General features: G+C 28.7%; 1 protein-coding gene across 2 annotated transcripts in view; it reads right to left on the reverse strand.

Moving 5' to 3' along the window:
- The window catches only part of LOC122859539 (monocarboxylate transporter 12-like), a 71,956-nt gene that overhangs the window by 8,080 nt on the left and 46,547 nt on the right, over positions 1-17,329 (reverse strand). For both annotated transcript variants that reach the window (XM_044163187.1, XM_044163188.1), the window contains 4 exons: positions 4,516-4,643; positions 4,236-4,397; positions 3,971-4,149; positions 3,240-3,426 (listed from right to left, as the gene is read on the reverse strand). In XM_044163187.1, coding sequence (XP_044019122.1) covers positions 3,240-3,426; positions 3,971-4,149; positions 4,236-4,397; positions 4,516-4,643 — 656 coding nt within the window. The remainder of the gene's footprint in view (positions 1-3,239; positions 3,427-3,970; positions 4,150-4,235; positions 4,398-4,515; positions 4,644-17,329) is intronic.

Consider the following 17,329-nt stretch of genomic DNA (forward strand, 5'->3'; position numbering starts at 1 on the left):
ATTTGTTTTACCATCGACTAATTCGGTTCAGCGGTTCAAAAAATATTGTAAAAAAACAGTTTGTGACACTACATATCGTTGAATAAAAAAAAAAATAAACGACCAAAAAATTGGAGAAAAATTATCCCAGAGTCTACAGATGAAGCGTCGTCGATTAAAACATTGCCGGAATTGATCGGTCAATATTTGGAATTGGGCCATGTCCAAAAATGGGCATATTAAATCTAATACGAGCTCAAAATTGGAAATAAATATGACGATTGCTTTTGGCCAAAAAAAATAAAGAAAATGAGCATCTCACAAGCCAATTCGATTCAGCACTTCACGTTTTATCTCGAAATAACAAAAAGTTACAGAAAAGGGAAAACATAAGTGTCCTACGGAACACTAAAAATTGTCCTTTTTAGATGTTTGGATTAACACATGTCATGTTTGATATTGGATAAGAACAAATTATATAACATTGTTTTCTGTATTAAAATGTATTAAATGAATCTTGAATTTCCCAAAAATTAAATTACTGTTTTTTAGTCTCCATGTTTTTTTTTTTTAAGTCAATAGTTTAGGAGTAAATTGAGGTCAAAGTTCGGAATAGTCATGAAGTAGTGGGGTAAACAGCGGGAAGAGGAGAAATGAGAAGGAAAGAAAACCATCACGTCTCACGCACTCGTACAGTATATAGCAAGCGTTTCGGTAGGTTTCGGTCGTTTTCGGGATTCGGTCGAACTACTTTATTGCTGTGTGTTGAAGAAGGAAGAGAATAAATCGGTTTTTATTTTTTATTATTATTATTATCTTACTCTCACGCGCTCGGACAAAATGAAATATTCTTGAAATGATTTTTTTTTTCAAACACGTTCGTATCGAGTCCGTAAAATTTCTAGTTCGCGGCGTTTATTAATTATAGGGGGAAAGTGGTAGCTCTCATCGCGAAAATGCCCTAAGATCGAATTGATGTTTATCTATCGTAGAAAATTATGCATTTTTTAATTTTTTTTAATTTTTATATTTCAAAAAGTTATTCGCGAATTTTGGAAGAAAAAATTTCTTTTTTCATTCTAGTTTGCGGCATTCAATAATTATCGGGGGAAAGGGGTGGCTCTAATAGGAAAATGCCCTAAGATTGAATTGAAGTTTAATTATCGTAAAAAATTATGCATTTTTTATTTTTTTTTTATTTTCATTTTTCAAAAAGTTATTCGATCGAGATCGAATTGATGTTTATCTATCGTAGAAAATTATGCATTTTTATAATTAATACTATAATTAATGAACTAATCTTATATATAATTATTATATATAATTTTATATATGAATTATATATTTTTTTTCCGTATAGGTGACCCATCAAGATATTAGCAACATGGCCAAAATTGCTAGTCGTCTTGACTATCGGCATACAGGATGGCGTCATGAGGTTGCTCATCAACCAGCTGTAATCATTACCTTTGTTGACACTTCTGCACCAAGAGACTAGTCCTATAATGACTCCAGAACGTGAGAAAGATATAAGAAACTATTGAAGTTGCTATTTTTTTCGAGGTTAAACACGGTGAGATAGGAAGATTTTACTTTTTTTCGGGTTCAACTTAAACTTTCATATAAAACTAAAAGTTGGAGAATTCTCAAAAACTATCAGTCTGTAAAGTATATTTTTTTCTTTTTCCTATCCCTTTCGCACTCATAGAAAATATTATGTTTTCATACGCCATCTGCCAAAGGTCTCGAGTTTACTCGAGTAACACGTTAATGCGGACTTCGAAAGAATTCAAGTCTATAGACATCCATGGGTATGTTTATTTCATAAAGCGTAGTATACACCCGGGTAAAAATCATTATGTCTCTCGGAGATATTTGAGAGATCTCTGAAATGTCTCTTAGTCAAGTCTCGTTTGTGGCACGATCCGAGACTTGGCTGAGAGACTATGTTAAAGTCTCTATAAAATCTTTGTCTCCAATAAATCTTTCTTTGAAAAATAATTATGTCTCTCGGAGATATTAGAGAGACTGTGTTAAAGTCTCTACAAAATCTAAAAAAAATAAAGAAACTATATAAAAAATAAAAAAGCGATATCATATAAATTAAGCCGTATTGATTATAAATTTGCAATAATTTTAATAAATTCTAAATTCTAAAATCTTCGTCTCTAATAAATCTTTCTTTGAAAAATAATTATGTCTCTCGGAGATATTAGAGAGATCTCTGAAATGTCTCTCAGTCAAGTCTTGTTTTTAGCATGATCCCAGACTTGGCTGAGAGACTATGTTGAAGTCGCTATAATATCTTTGTCTCTTATAAATCTTTCTTTGAAAAATAATTATGTCTCTCGGAGATATTAGAGAGACTGTGTTGAACTCTCTACAAAATCTAAAAAATAAAGAAACTATATAAAAATAAAGAAGCGATATCATATAAATTAAGCCGTATTGATTATAAATTTACAATAATTAAACTCAAAATACATCTAAAACATGAATTTTATTGTAAAAAAAAATTAACCAATCAATAATAATAAATGAATTAAAAAAAAAATATTACATTTTTTTTTTTTTATCAATCTACAAACAAGTATTTTTTATTTTTAAAGTACACTTTTAGATTTATTATGTTATAAAATTCATGGGTTTAATTGCCTACATTTTATTTCTACCAGATTTTTCTTAAGAGAGACAAAGATATTATAGAGACTTTAACATAGTCTCTCAGCCAAGTCTCGGATCGTGCCACAAACGAGACTTGACTAAGAGACATTTCAGAGATCTCTCAAATATCTCCGAGAGACATAATGATTTTTACCCGGGCACACATATTGAAAAATTGAAAAAATCAATCTGCGTGTGTTAGTGTATATTGAATGCAATGATAAACTTTGTTCATCACTTTTCATTTAGATGTGGTAAACGTAAGCCCGTGTCAATGGAAAACAATTTTTGAAAAAATGATGCTATAAAACACAGTAAATAATACTGTATCTAATAAAATAAAATACTTGTTTTTATCTTATTCACGTGATGTAAGTGTTCTTTTTATGAAGATAAAAATTTTAATTATATTTTTTTCATCAATACAAAAACTCCATGGTTTTTACGATTTATAGAAATCTTTCAAATATCTATGGAATTAGTAGAATCTTTGAAATCATGAAGGATTTCTGTTTTTTAGAAATCATGGATGAAAAAGATTTCACTGAAAAATCTATTGTCTACCCAAAATGCGAATGACCAGCCCCCTGTCTTACTTTGATTTCCTGCATTTCTTGATCAACTTCCACCTCCAAAGTAATCAGCATTTCATCTTCTTTCTTTTCCGCTTTATCTGTATCTATTGGTATCGGACCTTTCAATGATTCAGCCAAGATCAACAGCGATTGGTTTACAATTTCTTGGCAAGAAATTTTTCTTTGTCGATTTCCACTTTCACTAAAACTTCAAAAACATATTTTTTTTTTGACAAAACAATCAGTTTCCAAACTTAGTCTAGTAAAAAAGTTTATTAATAGGTGTTACAGATTACACCTGACTATAACTTTCATGGAAGTTCAAAAGTTTTTTTGTACTTTTTTTAGCTCATATAATCGAGATTCGCATATGAATAGTTTGAAAAGTGCTTTATTGACGACAATGAAGAACGTCGGTGCTTAAATTGGTAGAGATTAAAAAAAATAAAAAACTCTTGTGGCCTAATGGTCAAGGCAGTTGCCCAGGAATGCAAAATACTCTGGTTCGATTCCCAAACGATCTCCCTTTTTCCAAGTTTCTTATCTAACGCGGCATCGTTTGTTTTTGTCAAGATAGGCGTTTTTTATCCATTCATGGGTAAATCTCGATTAGATGAGCTGAGAAACCTACAATCAAATTTTTCTTTTAAAAAATAAATTTAGATGAAACATCTTTTATGTTTTTCTGAAAGTACAATCAAATAATTTTTTTTTACCATTTATCATTGGTACGAGAAATCATAGGAACTTACGAAGCAATAATATCAATTCCAATAGCTTGCTCATTGTCGCAATACAAATATTGACTGTCACAACCCTGTCGGATAAAACTGACATTTGGGAACCTTTCTAGTTTTTGGATTGTACTACTTTCATTCGATATTTCATGATTTTCAGATGTATCTTTTAGCAAAAGCACATGATTATTTTCCTAAAATTAATTAAGTTGTAAGTTACAGTAATATTATTATGAAAAAGTGAAGAACATAGTAAAAGAAGAAAAAAATCTCTACTCACTTCACTCGTTATAGTTTGAGTTGTATTAAAAGACTTCAATTTTTTTGCATGCCAAGAAACTGGTTGCAGTAAAAGTGCACTTGCAATAGAGTTGAAAGTGACAGCGCCTAGAATCAGAACAGTCCCAGAAACGCCAAATTTCGGTATAAGTAGAGTAATTATCTGAAATGAAGATTCTATTACAATTTGCAAATAACTGGACTCATCATATAAAAATGAAAATACGATCTTAACGGAATTACGATAACTAGTGAACATTTATCTTTTTAATATTAAAAACCTGGGGCATAATGATGGGTCCGATTCCGGTACATGTCCAACTGAGACCGACTGCAATTCTTCTCTTCTTTTTGAAATACGTATTGAGTGCAAGTGCGTTTGCTGATAATATGACTCCCATTCCAGCCGCTATATGAAAAATTCAACGGATAAAAATGAAGAAATCAAATGGTATCTGAAATAAATGATAAGCAAGGCACGAATTTTTCAATAGCGGTCTGTGCTCGCATTGAATATTTTGACACAAACTTTGGAAAACATTTCTAACTGCAGCGACGAGAATTTTGGTTGCTACACGGAATGAAAAATATATTATGTTTTACTAAAAAAAAAAAGCTAATTTTTATTATGTTCTATAGTAACGGTGGAAGTATTGGAAAAATCAGTATAATTTATTATGTACATGTGGCGTTCTTAGTCAAATCACGGGGTTTGCGGCCTGACCCTCTGCGATTTCGCTCATTTTTTGACATGTTGTTGATTGTGGCCTTTAAAAAACCGTATTTTTTTTTTTTTAGATTTTTTAGATTTCAATTTAAAAAAAAAAAATTTTTTTTTTAAATTTATTTTTTTTATTATTTTTTTAGATGTAAAAAGAAGTGTTCTGGGTCGGACCCAGACTGACCAGATTTTAATTCTTCTATTTTTTAAATAAAACTACAATAAAATTTAGTATTTTTTAATATTACTTGGTTTTTTATAGCTACTCCGTGAAACGTCAAAATTTAGAATAACATGTGACTAACAATTTGATTTTATATTTTTTCTAAAATACTTTAAATGACATTACTCTAATTTATGTACTCTTTTTAATAGTTCTTTTTAACAAACTTGAATATTCTCACACATGGTTAACTAACGCATAGATTTTTTTAGTAAAAATCACGTAACAAATAAAACCATAAACTCAAGTTTCCTTTTGGTAATATTATAACATATTTTTTAAAACATTATTTGTCAAGGATTAGAGAAAATCTCACATCTGTCAAACAACTGCACTAACGTATTTCTAATACAGAGAATGATCGTAAAATCGACAATAAAAAAGCAAATTTATCATGAGACCCGGTGGGGTCTCTCGTTAAAAGTGTTCAAAAACGAGAGACTGCCGGGGATATATGTCTTTTAAGTTCGTGTGTGTGACGTCATTGATTTATAGTCAAGTCCATATCTTTTGGGTGAGCAATCGAAAAAAGAAATAACAACAGTTTGACTATATAAATCGAGGTTCCTCTTTCAAATGAGCCTATTATCGGATTTTTCGGTGCATTATTTAAAGAGATATAAATATATGATAAACCCTCCCCCCGTTTTTTTGTAAAAAATGAATTTCTGTCGATTTTGTCGATATTTGAAGTTTTTACCAAGTTGGCGTCCTGTATCTGATAAATTCGCCTGAGAATATTGGTTGGTCATCCTGCTCTATCTGATTAGCAGTATGTCATATGGCAGCGAAAGTTTAAAAATGGCGTAGCGATGCTGCGCGCACCATACCTTGTTTTTTATCATTTCCTGTGATTTCTAGGGCTTCTCATTATTTTTACTAATCAAAATAATAGTTGTATGAAACGACTCATGTTAAAGATTGTAAGTACATTAGTTAACAAATTAACATTGGCAAGCACAACTGTAGTTGCGTACGCTGGTTATTGCGCAGGATTGTTTTGCCAATATTTTTGAATCTTTGCTGTGATCTGCGATACTGCAAGGCAGTATTAAACGTATGACATTATCAGACATTATCGTCAAACTATCCAACGCTGAACACTGCCTCAAAATATTGCGGGAAAACGTTTGGATATTGCTTTATATTTTATTGTTGTGTGTGTGCTACTACGAAGTTGCCATATTTTATTAAAGAAAAAAACCAATCAACGAATTTTGAACTCTTCAATTGTCAGTATTTGTAATCATTGTTGAATTAATACATATACAATAATAATACATAATACATAAATAACAGTATTTTATAAGAATATTATTGATACATAGTGTATTAGCTTTCAGTGTCTGTACTTTTTACCAAGTTGAACCCAGATGCGATCTGAAATACTTCCGCGAATCTCCAGTCAGTATTTCAGATCACAGTGTGATAAAAATTATTCATCAATCAACTAGTTATTGAATTTGTAGCTATTGTTGAAATAATATTTATAAAATAATTATAAAATAATAATATTTATTGATGATAGTAATATATAGAGCTTTTAGTGCCCCTAATTTATACAAAGTTAAATCTCGATGCGATCTGAAATACTTCCACGAATTCCCAGTCAGTATTTTAGATCATAGTGTGACAGAAATTATTTACCAATCAAATAGTTACATTAAATTTGTAGGTATTGTTGAAATAATATTCATAAAATAATAATATTCATTGATGATAATCATATATAGAGCTTCTAGTGCCTCTAATTTATACAAAGTTAAATCTCGATGCGATCTGAAATACTTCTACGAATCCCCAGTCAGTATTTCAGATCATAGTGACAAAAATTATTCACCAATCAACTAGTTGATAAATTACTAGGTATTGTTAGAATAATATTTATAAAATAATAATAATATTTATTGACAATAATAATATATAGAGCTTCTAGTGCCTGTACTGTTTACCAATTTTTTACTCGCCACGATCTGAAATACTTCTGAGAGATATCCATGGCATTATTTTAGATCGCAGCAAGAGAATAATTGGTGTATATACCGAAAAACCTAGCTTCAGACAGTATTTTAGATCGCAGTAAAGTGACTATTGATAGATGGCGTAAGACACCTGCGTGCGCCGTTTGTTGATAAATTTTTTAAAAAGATGCCTTCGTAATGGTAAATTAACGGCCTTGCCACTAAAATCGGTATTAGTCTGAACTATATAAATTTCTACTGGATTTCTTATTTTTTTATTTCACTTATATTTTTAAAATTATTTTTTTATTATGGCTTCCAAGTTCAGAGCAATTCGACAACTTTATAAAATAAAATTGAGCAATAATAGTAGAATGGTGTGGAAGAGCCTTTATTTATATCAGTACAGTATTCAATGTCGCATCGATCGTGCTACAGTATTCAATATCGCAGCGTTGGTGCGCGCACCATATGTCGTTGGGATATGGGCGCGAATCTTGATCATTAGGTGTACTAATGTACTAGTATCAAAAGGGAAGGTAGTGCCTCGCGTCAAGTATGAGAAAAAAAAGAAAATGGAGGAACGAGATAACTACCGTGCCTAATATACACGGCATAGAGCTAACTTTAACCCTTCAATTTCTTGGGAATTTATTTTAAAATATGATTGATGAGATAAAGATATTTTGTCTTCTGATCATCCTATTGAATCAATACTAAACTTTATAATAAAAAAAAAAACAGATTTTTTAGATGTAAACTTTTTTTTTAAAGTTTAAAATCAATTTCAGAAATTGCGTTTTTCTTGATATTTCTTTAAAACCTTACCACACTCTGACAAACATTCTAAACCCAAATCAGATCAAAGCATTATGGCTTCCAAGTCCAGAGCTATTCGACAACATTATAAAATAAAATTGAGCAAGAATAGTAGAATGGTGTGAAAGAACCTTTATATCAGGACAGTATTCAATATCGCATCGATGGTGCGCGCGCCATATGTTGTTAAATAATTAGGATTATTGCAGTTTCAGAAGTTGCGTTTTTCCTGAAATTTCTCTCAAAAGATGGGGCATTCTGACAAACATTATAAAATGAAATCAAATCGAAGCAACACAAAGCATAATTGCTTCCAGGTCCAGAGCGATTCACGATAAAAATAAAATTGAGAAAGAATAGTGAGTGGTGTAAAAAAACTTTTAGGTATATTTACAGTATTCAATATCGCATCGATGGCGCGAATTGAATAATGATTTTTTAGGCTGTTTTAAGCTATAATTCCAAGTCACATTTTGTTGTTATTGTTTATTTTCCTTTTTATCAAGTTTAATGAGTTTTTTTTTTTATATTAAGTTATATGTAAAACGATTTATTTTTGAATATCTAAATCAGGTGCCAGAAGCATCTGTTTATAGAGCAAAAAAACTAACATATTTTTAAATACTATTTTTGACTTGTTCATCTTTTTGTGATGATTGATGCACAACTATTCTGTAAGTTTGAGTAATAAACATTAATAATAATAAAATGTCAGATAAAGTGAATAATATTTAAAACAATGATGCCCAAGACATCATTATCAACGAATTTCTCGATAGTATGATTGATCTATCACATGTTAATTTTGATGACAATGAAAGATGGTTGCTGTTAGTGAGTGACAAAATAGCATCAAATGTCGAAGATCTTCAAGCTTGGTAAAGAAAAGATTTATCAGTAAGTTCACTTAATGATTTGTCAAATGATACAACAAAAACAATTGATAAAAGAACTTTTACGAGACCGAAAAAAAAAATGGAAGGATGAGTTGATAATTTAATTTCTAAACATCATTACTTGTTGGTAATGTTATATCCACTATTAATTCCGAACAAGAATCATCAACAAAAATAAATAATGAAAATGATAATAAAAATCAAAAATACAAAGAACATGGGTAAGCAATGTTGAGACCATCAGTGTCAGGCACGTTATTTATATCATTGTCATTATCAAATGGTCAAGAAAGTCTTGATGCGTTTTTAAATTTGTCACAATCAAATGGTATCAATTCGTTCATCAATTGAGCGACTAATTTTAAAGATGCAACAATTATGAACACATCAAGACCATTTTTTATTAGAAACTTCAACAACAGATATTGATAAAATTAATGAAAACGAAATTAACAATAATAAATTTACGATGGATTGAAATATTTACAATGACATTGGTGATTGTTTAGCAATCGCTGTTTCACAAATTTTAACTGAATCACTGATGCAAATAAGTATGTTTAGTGATGTTTGTGAAAGTAATCCATCTTCAAAAGATTATTTGGATAATTCAAATGGTAAAATTGACAATAGTTTTCACAGTAAAACTCTTACTATAATACAAATATTACTTTTACCTCTAACTCGTTAAATGTACTGGGCAAAAAAAAAAATTAACAACAGATTCAGACTCATATTATTATTTAAAAAGAAATCAAAACATTAATGACAGTATTCATTTACAACTATCTTCAAACTCAACATTCAACTGTCCTAAAAATCAAGATGATGATGATTGTGATGATAAAAATACGAAATTTAGATTTTCCAGATGTTACATCAATAAATCGTTAACATTCCCTGGTCGAAATATTTCTCCGAATTTTTCCGAATTTCTCCGTGATTACTCCGAATTTTTCCGCGGTTACTCCGAATTTATCCGCGATTACTCCGAATTTCTCCCAAATTGACCCATGCGGAGAAATGAGTGGAAAAATTTTTCTCCTCCTCGTTGATTTCGGAAGGATTTTTCCGCGGTGAAATTATTTTTTCCACATGTTTCTCCGCGTGTGTTTTTTCCGCGGAGAAATATTTCCGAAGGTTCCCTTACCCAAGTTGATTCGGAGAAACGGCGAAAAAATTTCTCCTCATCGTTGATTTTAGAAAAAATTTGTCAGCAGTAAAATTTTTTTTTACACGGTTGGAGAAACGGCGGAAAAATCTCTCCACCCTTTCTCTAACTTTCTCCACCATTTGTTTAATTTTTTTCTAACTTTTTTAATTTTCAATTTTGCCAAAAAAAAAATGACTAATTATTGGTTGTTACATAATGATGTTTATTTTTTTTGAAAAAAATAAAAATTCGAAGACACTATTTTTCAAAAAAGTTGATATACCTGAGGTACTTGGTCTACCAAACTCCCGTGATCGTTTCATCGAATTAATAAATGTGGGGGAATGGGTCGAAAAATTTCTCCTCGTCGCTGATTTCGGAAGAATTCCTCTGTGGTAAAACTTTTTTTTACACGTTTCTCCGCGTTTTTTTATCGCGGAGAAATATTTCCGAACGTTTCTCCACCCAAGTCGATTCGGAGAAAGTTCGGAAAAAAAATTTAATATTTTTCTCCACTCATTTCTTCACATGGGTCAATTTGAGGGGAAAGAACACTCTTTTTCCCGTAATTTTCGACAATCCCAGTAAGTTTTTGCTGTTGTAAGGTTTTGCGGAGTAATAAGGAAAGCCATTATGGAAATTAATTTAGTTTCACCCAAAAGTTTAACTCAAATTTTCCAATAATTGATTAATTAACAAAATTTAAAAATAATTTAATTAAAATCAAAATTAATGATTTCATTCAAATAAAAAAATGTATATATGTATATAATGAATTTGTTTATAAAAAAAGAATGTTCAGAAAGTTTATAATATTTTTATTCGGGATAATATTCACTCGGGAAAAACGATCAGGAATATGGAATTCTAAAACAATGGATTCACAGAAATTCAAAAATTCAAAGAGATATCCTCCATAAAAATGGTAATTCGAATTATTAAATTGATTCAGGAAAATGATTATTGGAATAAAAAAACCTAGTTTTTTTTACAAAAAGAAGCGTCAAGTATTCGAAATCGTTTAGCTATTTTATTTTTTTAATACAAAAAGATGTGGTACCAAAAAAAGTCAAGAATTAAATATATTTTCAATGCATATAATTAAATCTTAACTGTTGACAAAATTTTAAACTTGACCCCACCTTTTTTTCCCAATTATCTAATTAACAGGAAAGACATCTAGATACCTCACTTCAGCATATTACTTTTTCTCACCAATTTTAATTGTAATTAATGAATTTGTTATTGACTGATTATCAATGTAATTTATCATCAAGTAAATTTGTAATTTATAGACATTTTTTAATTTTTAGTTTTTAAATTATAAGTATTTTTTGAAAAAAAAAAAAAAAAAAAAAGTAACAAAAAAGAAAAAATATATATTAGTCAACAAATAATCTAACTAATTTTTAATATGTATAATTTTTATAAATTGTTTATCGGCTATTAGTAACCTGTTAATGGAGTAATCTGTTGGAACTGTTAATGAATAAGTAAATAAATAACTAAATGAATGAATAAATTTAAATTTCATATATATATATGTGTATAATATACATTGAACCAGGTGGGATCAAGTTTAAAACTTTGTCAACAGTTAAGAGTTAATTATATGCATTGAAAATATATTTAATTCTTGACTTTTTTTGGTACCACATCTTTTTGTATTAAAAAAATAAAATAGCTAAACGATTTCGAATACTTGACGCTTCTTTTTGTGAAAAAAACTAGGTTTTTTTTTTTGTTAAGATAAGATTATAATGACAATAACTTAAACTGACTGAAACCTTGACTAGTACATGTATTTAATATTAAATAAGAGATTAAATTATACACGGTAGAGAGGTTAGATTAACATTATTCGCATATCTACTGGAGTCAAAAAGCTGTCAAGCCTCAGACCAATCATCGGTAATTGACTCGGTCATTATTACCGAGATATTATATCACTAAATCGACAGGCTTTCGACACCGAATTGAGAGTTGTATAATTTATATATTTTTCATTGTTTTAAATTGTTTGAACATTATAATGGACTTTATTAATGATAGATTTGTATTTTTTTATAAAAAAATTAATAGAATATCTAAAAAAAGTTGTAAAAATTTAAATAAAAAAATTTTTTTTGTTTATAATTTTTAAATCAGTTGTTAATAACAATTGCGTGTAAAAAACAAAATAAATTAGTATAATTAAGCATTTAAAGATTGAACAATCGCAAAAATACTTTTTTTCAATTTTATAGCGCTATATACCCTTTGACTCTGTCTCGACACCGTTTTGATCGCGTTTCGACAGCACTTCGACCGCCTTTCGACAGGCTTTCGACACCGAATTGAGAGGTGTCTAATTTATTCATTTTTCATTGTTTTAAGATGTTTAAACATTATAATGGACTTTATTAATGATAGATTTGTATTTTTTTCATAAAAAAATTAATAGAATATATAAAAAAACTTGTAAAAATTTAAACAAAAAAATTTTTTTTTTTGTTTATAATTTTTAAATTAATTGTTAATAACAAATGCATGTAAAAAACAAAATAAAACAGTATAATTAAGCATTTAAAGATTAAACAATCACGAAAATAGCTTTTTTTCAATTTTATAGCGCTATACATATACCCATTGACTCTGTCTCGACACCGTTTTGATCGCGTTTCGACAGCATTTCGACCGCCTTTTGACAGGCTTTCGACACCGAATTGAGAGGTGTCTAATTTATCCATTGTTCATTGTTTTAAATTATTTAAACATTATTATGCACTTTAATAATGATAGTCATTATTTTGTTTTTTACATGCAATTGTTATTAACAACTAATTTAAAGATTATAAACAAAAAAAAATTTTTTTGTTTAAATTTTTACAAGTTTTTTCACATATTCTATCAATTTTTTTATAAAAAAAATACAAATCTATCATTAATAAAGTCGATAATAATGTTTAAACAATTTAAAACAATGAAAAATGAATAAATTAGACACCTCTCAATTCGGTGTCGAAAGCCTGTCGATTTAGTGACAAAATATCTCGGTAATAATCGAGTCAATTACCGATGAATGGTCTGAGGCTCGACAGCTTTCTGAATCCAGTAGATATGCAAATCATGTCAATCTAACCTCTTCACCGTGTATAATTTAATCTCTTATTTAATATTTAATACATGGACTAGTCAAGGTTTCATTCAGTTTAAGTTATTGTTATTATAATCTTATATTTAAATAATTATTTTATATTTTTTCAACTCATTTTGAGTATCTGGTGCTCGTGAATTACGTTTTATATATGCTGTCGAATAGCTGTCAAATCGCTGTCGACTGAGTGCTACATTGGAAAGTCAAATCCTGATCGAATAGGTGTCGACGCATCCGCTAGGGTTCATGAAAACGCCTTGGCCTTTCCGGTCATAAAATCTATATTTTTTGTTTACACATGCATTTACCATGGTACTCCTATGCAACCCTTTGGACTACACAAGGCCCAATTTTATGTCTAAAAATCCCTCCACCTACACATATTTTTTCACCCTCTCTTGAACTAATTTTTGACCAATTAAAACTAATTTTTTAAGTAAGTACACACCCATTTTTTGGACTTGACAATTTTCAACAAACTGAGAAATCAGTTGCTTTTCAACACTCGTTTACGTTACAATACAATTAATTATATTTTTAGTGAAATAATAAAGTGGATATATTATTAGAATTAAAGCCACAGTGTTTGGATTTAGTTAAAGTGTTATTCTTATTATTTCAATTTACAGCCTATCCTCCACATCCTTTGATAGCCTTGTATCAAACTCAAGGCCTTACAACCTCTGTAAAATTATCGTGGTATATTTAGATACGTGGTACGATACAAGAAGAAAGAAAACAAAATTTTCAATTTCTCTTTATAAAGAGAAAAAAAACTTCTAAAATACAGAACTTTTGTTTTTGCAAAAATAGTTCTTGGATTATGAAAAAATTTTCTTATATTAAATAAAAAACTTCGTAATTCAAGAACGAAAAATTTCTTGAATTATGGAAATATTGTCTTGAATTATAACAAATACGTCTTGAAATATAAAATAAAATTCTTAAATAATAACAAAAATTTCTTGAATCATGGCAAAATGTTCTAATTTTTAGAAGTAAGGTTCTTGGTTTATGGCCAAATAGGTCTTGGATTATAACAAATACTTCTTGAATTATAAAAAAAAATTCTCAAATAATAACAAAAATTTCTTGAATCATGCCAAAATGTTCTAATTTTTAGAAGTAAGGTTCTTGGATTATAACCAAGTAGGTCTTGGATTATAACAAAGTGTACGCGATTTTAGAAGTAAGCTTTTTGGTTTATGAAGTATTTGTTATAATCCAAGAAAAATATTGAACAAATCAAGAAAAAAACTTCTTTTACATAAATAAATATAAGCGAAAAAAAAACTATGTTAACAATCATTTTTCTAATTGTTTTTTTTACTATTCGAACTTTGTTGGTCGATTTTTTTTTATTTTTTTGTATCAGAAAATTTTGCCTGAGAAGTGACTTGAACTCCTGACACTAACAACGCTACCTAAAATCTACCTATTTTAATTCCTTCGCTTTACCGACTTAAGGAGGTTATACACAAATCCATTGCGGGTGTTGCGGGGAGCTTCTGACGTCACAGTCTCAAGTGAAACTTGGCTACACTGTAAAATAATAAAGTGTAAAGCGCCTGCGCCGCGTATACAATATATGGGATTGCGGGTATGTGTGTGTGTTTGAACATGCCATACGTTGCCACATCTAATTTTTGTAAAGTTTATAATTAATTTCTCATTAATTGACCGATCAACATATGAAAATTTTTCGCGCAATTAATAAAACTCGGTTTCTAGTATATGTGTGATTTTTTTCAAGACTTTTTCATCATTTTTTCTATCCGAAAAAAATGGTTGAAATCTCCATAAGAGCCAATGTTAAATATTATTTTCAATAATTAATTACAAAAAATTTAACCGATCAACATAAGAAAATAATTATACCGTTGTATTCAGAATGAAAATATCTACTTGTATACAAAATTTCAGAACATTCTCATTATATTTTTTAAAAAAAGAGTAATTCGTGTATAACCTCCTTAACCACGACGCAAATATTATACGCGCAATTCGTATTTAAAACAAAAGTATATAAAATTTGGAAAGAAGAAATATTGTGTATCATATGCATTAATATTTCAGTACATAAATTTTATTCGATCAAGTCATTAATTTTTAAATAAAAAAATTTGGTATCATAAGGAGAATAAAATCGTAGTCGTATATATAAGTCGGTAAAGCGTCGGAATTAAAATAGGTAGATTTTAGATAGCGTTGTTAGTGTCAGGAGTTCAAGTCACTTCTCAGGCAAAATTTTCTGATTCAAAAAAAAAAAAAAATCGACCAACAAAGTTCGAATAGTAAAAAAAAACAATTAAAAAAATGATTGTTAACATGAAAAGACAACTTCGCTCTTTAGCGAAGTACTATCTTATAAATTTTACTATATTCACCAGTAAAAAAGTAAGGTTCTTTTTCTCAGCAATAATGAAAAAAAAAAAAAAATATATAGTAAATTATTATTCTATTATTTTTTTTAAGTTCTCGGTTGCTTTTATTTTATTTTCAAATTAAGAAGCATGCTACACGGAGAGAAAATTATATGAAATTTTCATATACAGTATATGAAAGTTGCACCAAATCTGCTAGTATATGAGAATTTCATATACTGTATATGGAAATTTCATATACTAGCATATGAAAAAATCATATACTTTGAATTTTTTAGCTCAAAGCTATAGTATATGAAAAATTCATAAACTGTATATGAAAATTTCATATGCAGTATACGAGAATTTCATAAACGGTATACGAATTTTTCATATACTGCATATGAAAAATTCTATTAGTATATTAAAAAATAATTAATTTTTATAAATTCGAATTATATGGGATGGTCTAAATTTATTAAATTTTTTTCATTTGTCTACCATTTCTTATTTGTTCAATAACTATTAAATTATAATTTTACAAATTTTTCAATAAAATCACAACTCATGTAACATAGCTAAACTAAGTCTAATATGTTTCCAATAGTAATGGGACTAGTTAACACATTATGACAAGATATAATTCTATATTTTTTCAGAAATAGGCTCAAATATCGACTAGAATAGCAAAATAGACGGAAAATTATAAAATTTCTCTCTACAAAAGTTTTTTTCTAATCTATACGGGATATGTCACCGAGTAGCGTTTTTAAATGGATTGATAAATATTTTACAGGAGAACAGACTTTAAATATGCCTCTTTCAAGAAGTACCCAAGTTTTCTTGCATTAACCGGGTAATTACAATTGAAACTAAAATTTATACTGCTTTCTTTTAATTGTTACGTCTAAAACCCTAAATATTGTAAAATGAGTCGTCAAAGTACAGTAAATTGCTTTCGATAATAATTAATAATCATCAAATTGTTAATTATAAGTAATTAGGAGGAATGACAACCTTTGAAGATCTTACCTTATCTGTCATTCTTTCCAAACAACTTTTTAATTAGTAAAAAACAATATAAAGACCTAAAACTTGGTAAAGTCACTTATAATATTATGATGCAGTGCATGACAGTATCAGAATTTGTTTATTTAACGAAAAAAATGAAAGATTCGTTTATCGACGGAGTTTACAATGAATAAATTTCCAAACAACTTTTTTTATTCTAAAACTTAATTAAATTTTATGAAATTTTACGAGATTTATTGAATAATTATTCTCTAGTACATGACACTATTTTATTTGCAAAACACTAAAAAAATTTTTTTTATATTTTTACAGAAAAAAATTTTTTTTACCAGCAATGATATTTTATTCGGGGGAACTCGAAATTAAATTGGTGGCGCTGGGTATGCTATTTTTGCTATGTTTTGGGACTTATTTAACAATTGGCATTTTATTGTTGTGTCAAAAATAATTCCATAAAAAGTTAAAATTAATTAATGGTTATAAAATGAAGTAATTTACACTTAAGCAAATGTGAGTTAGGTAAATTTGAAACGCAAAACATATGGTTAATTATCGGATTAGTGTTTAGAATAAAACTGCAAGTGTAAGCATTGTAATTGTTTGTGGTTATGAATAACTTGATCGATAAAATAAGAACAATCAAAAAGAATCAGTATATAAAAAAGCATATTTATCGTGGATAATCTAAATATGACTGGAAAAATAGTAAGACAAAGCTCTAGAATTAATCTCTTCTCTATTGGTTATCATTTTATTGGCAGCATGTTATTTTTCGGAAACGATTGCATCAA

This window comes from Aphidius gifuensis, linkage group LG6 (assembly GCF_014905175.1).
Source record: "Aphidius gifuensis isolate YNYX2018 linkage group LG6, ASM1490517v1, whole genome shotgun sequence".
Taxonomy (NCBI): Eukaryota; Metazoa; Arthropoda; class Insecta; order Hymenoptera; family Braconidae; genus Aphidius; species Aphidius gifuensis.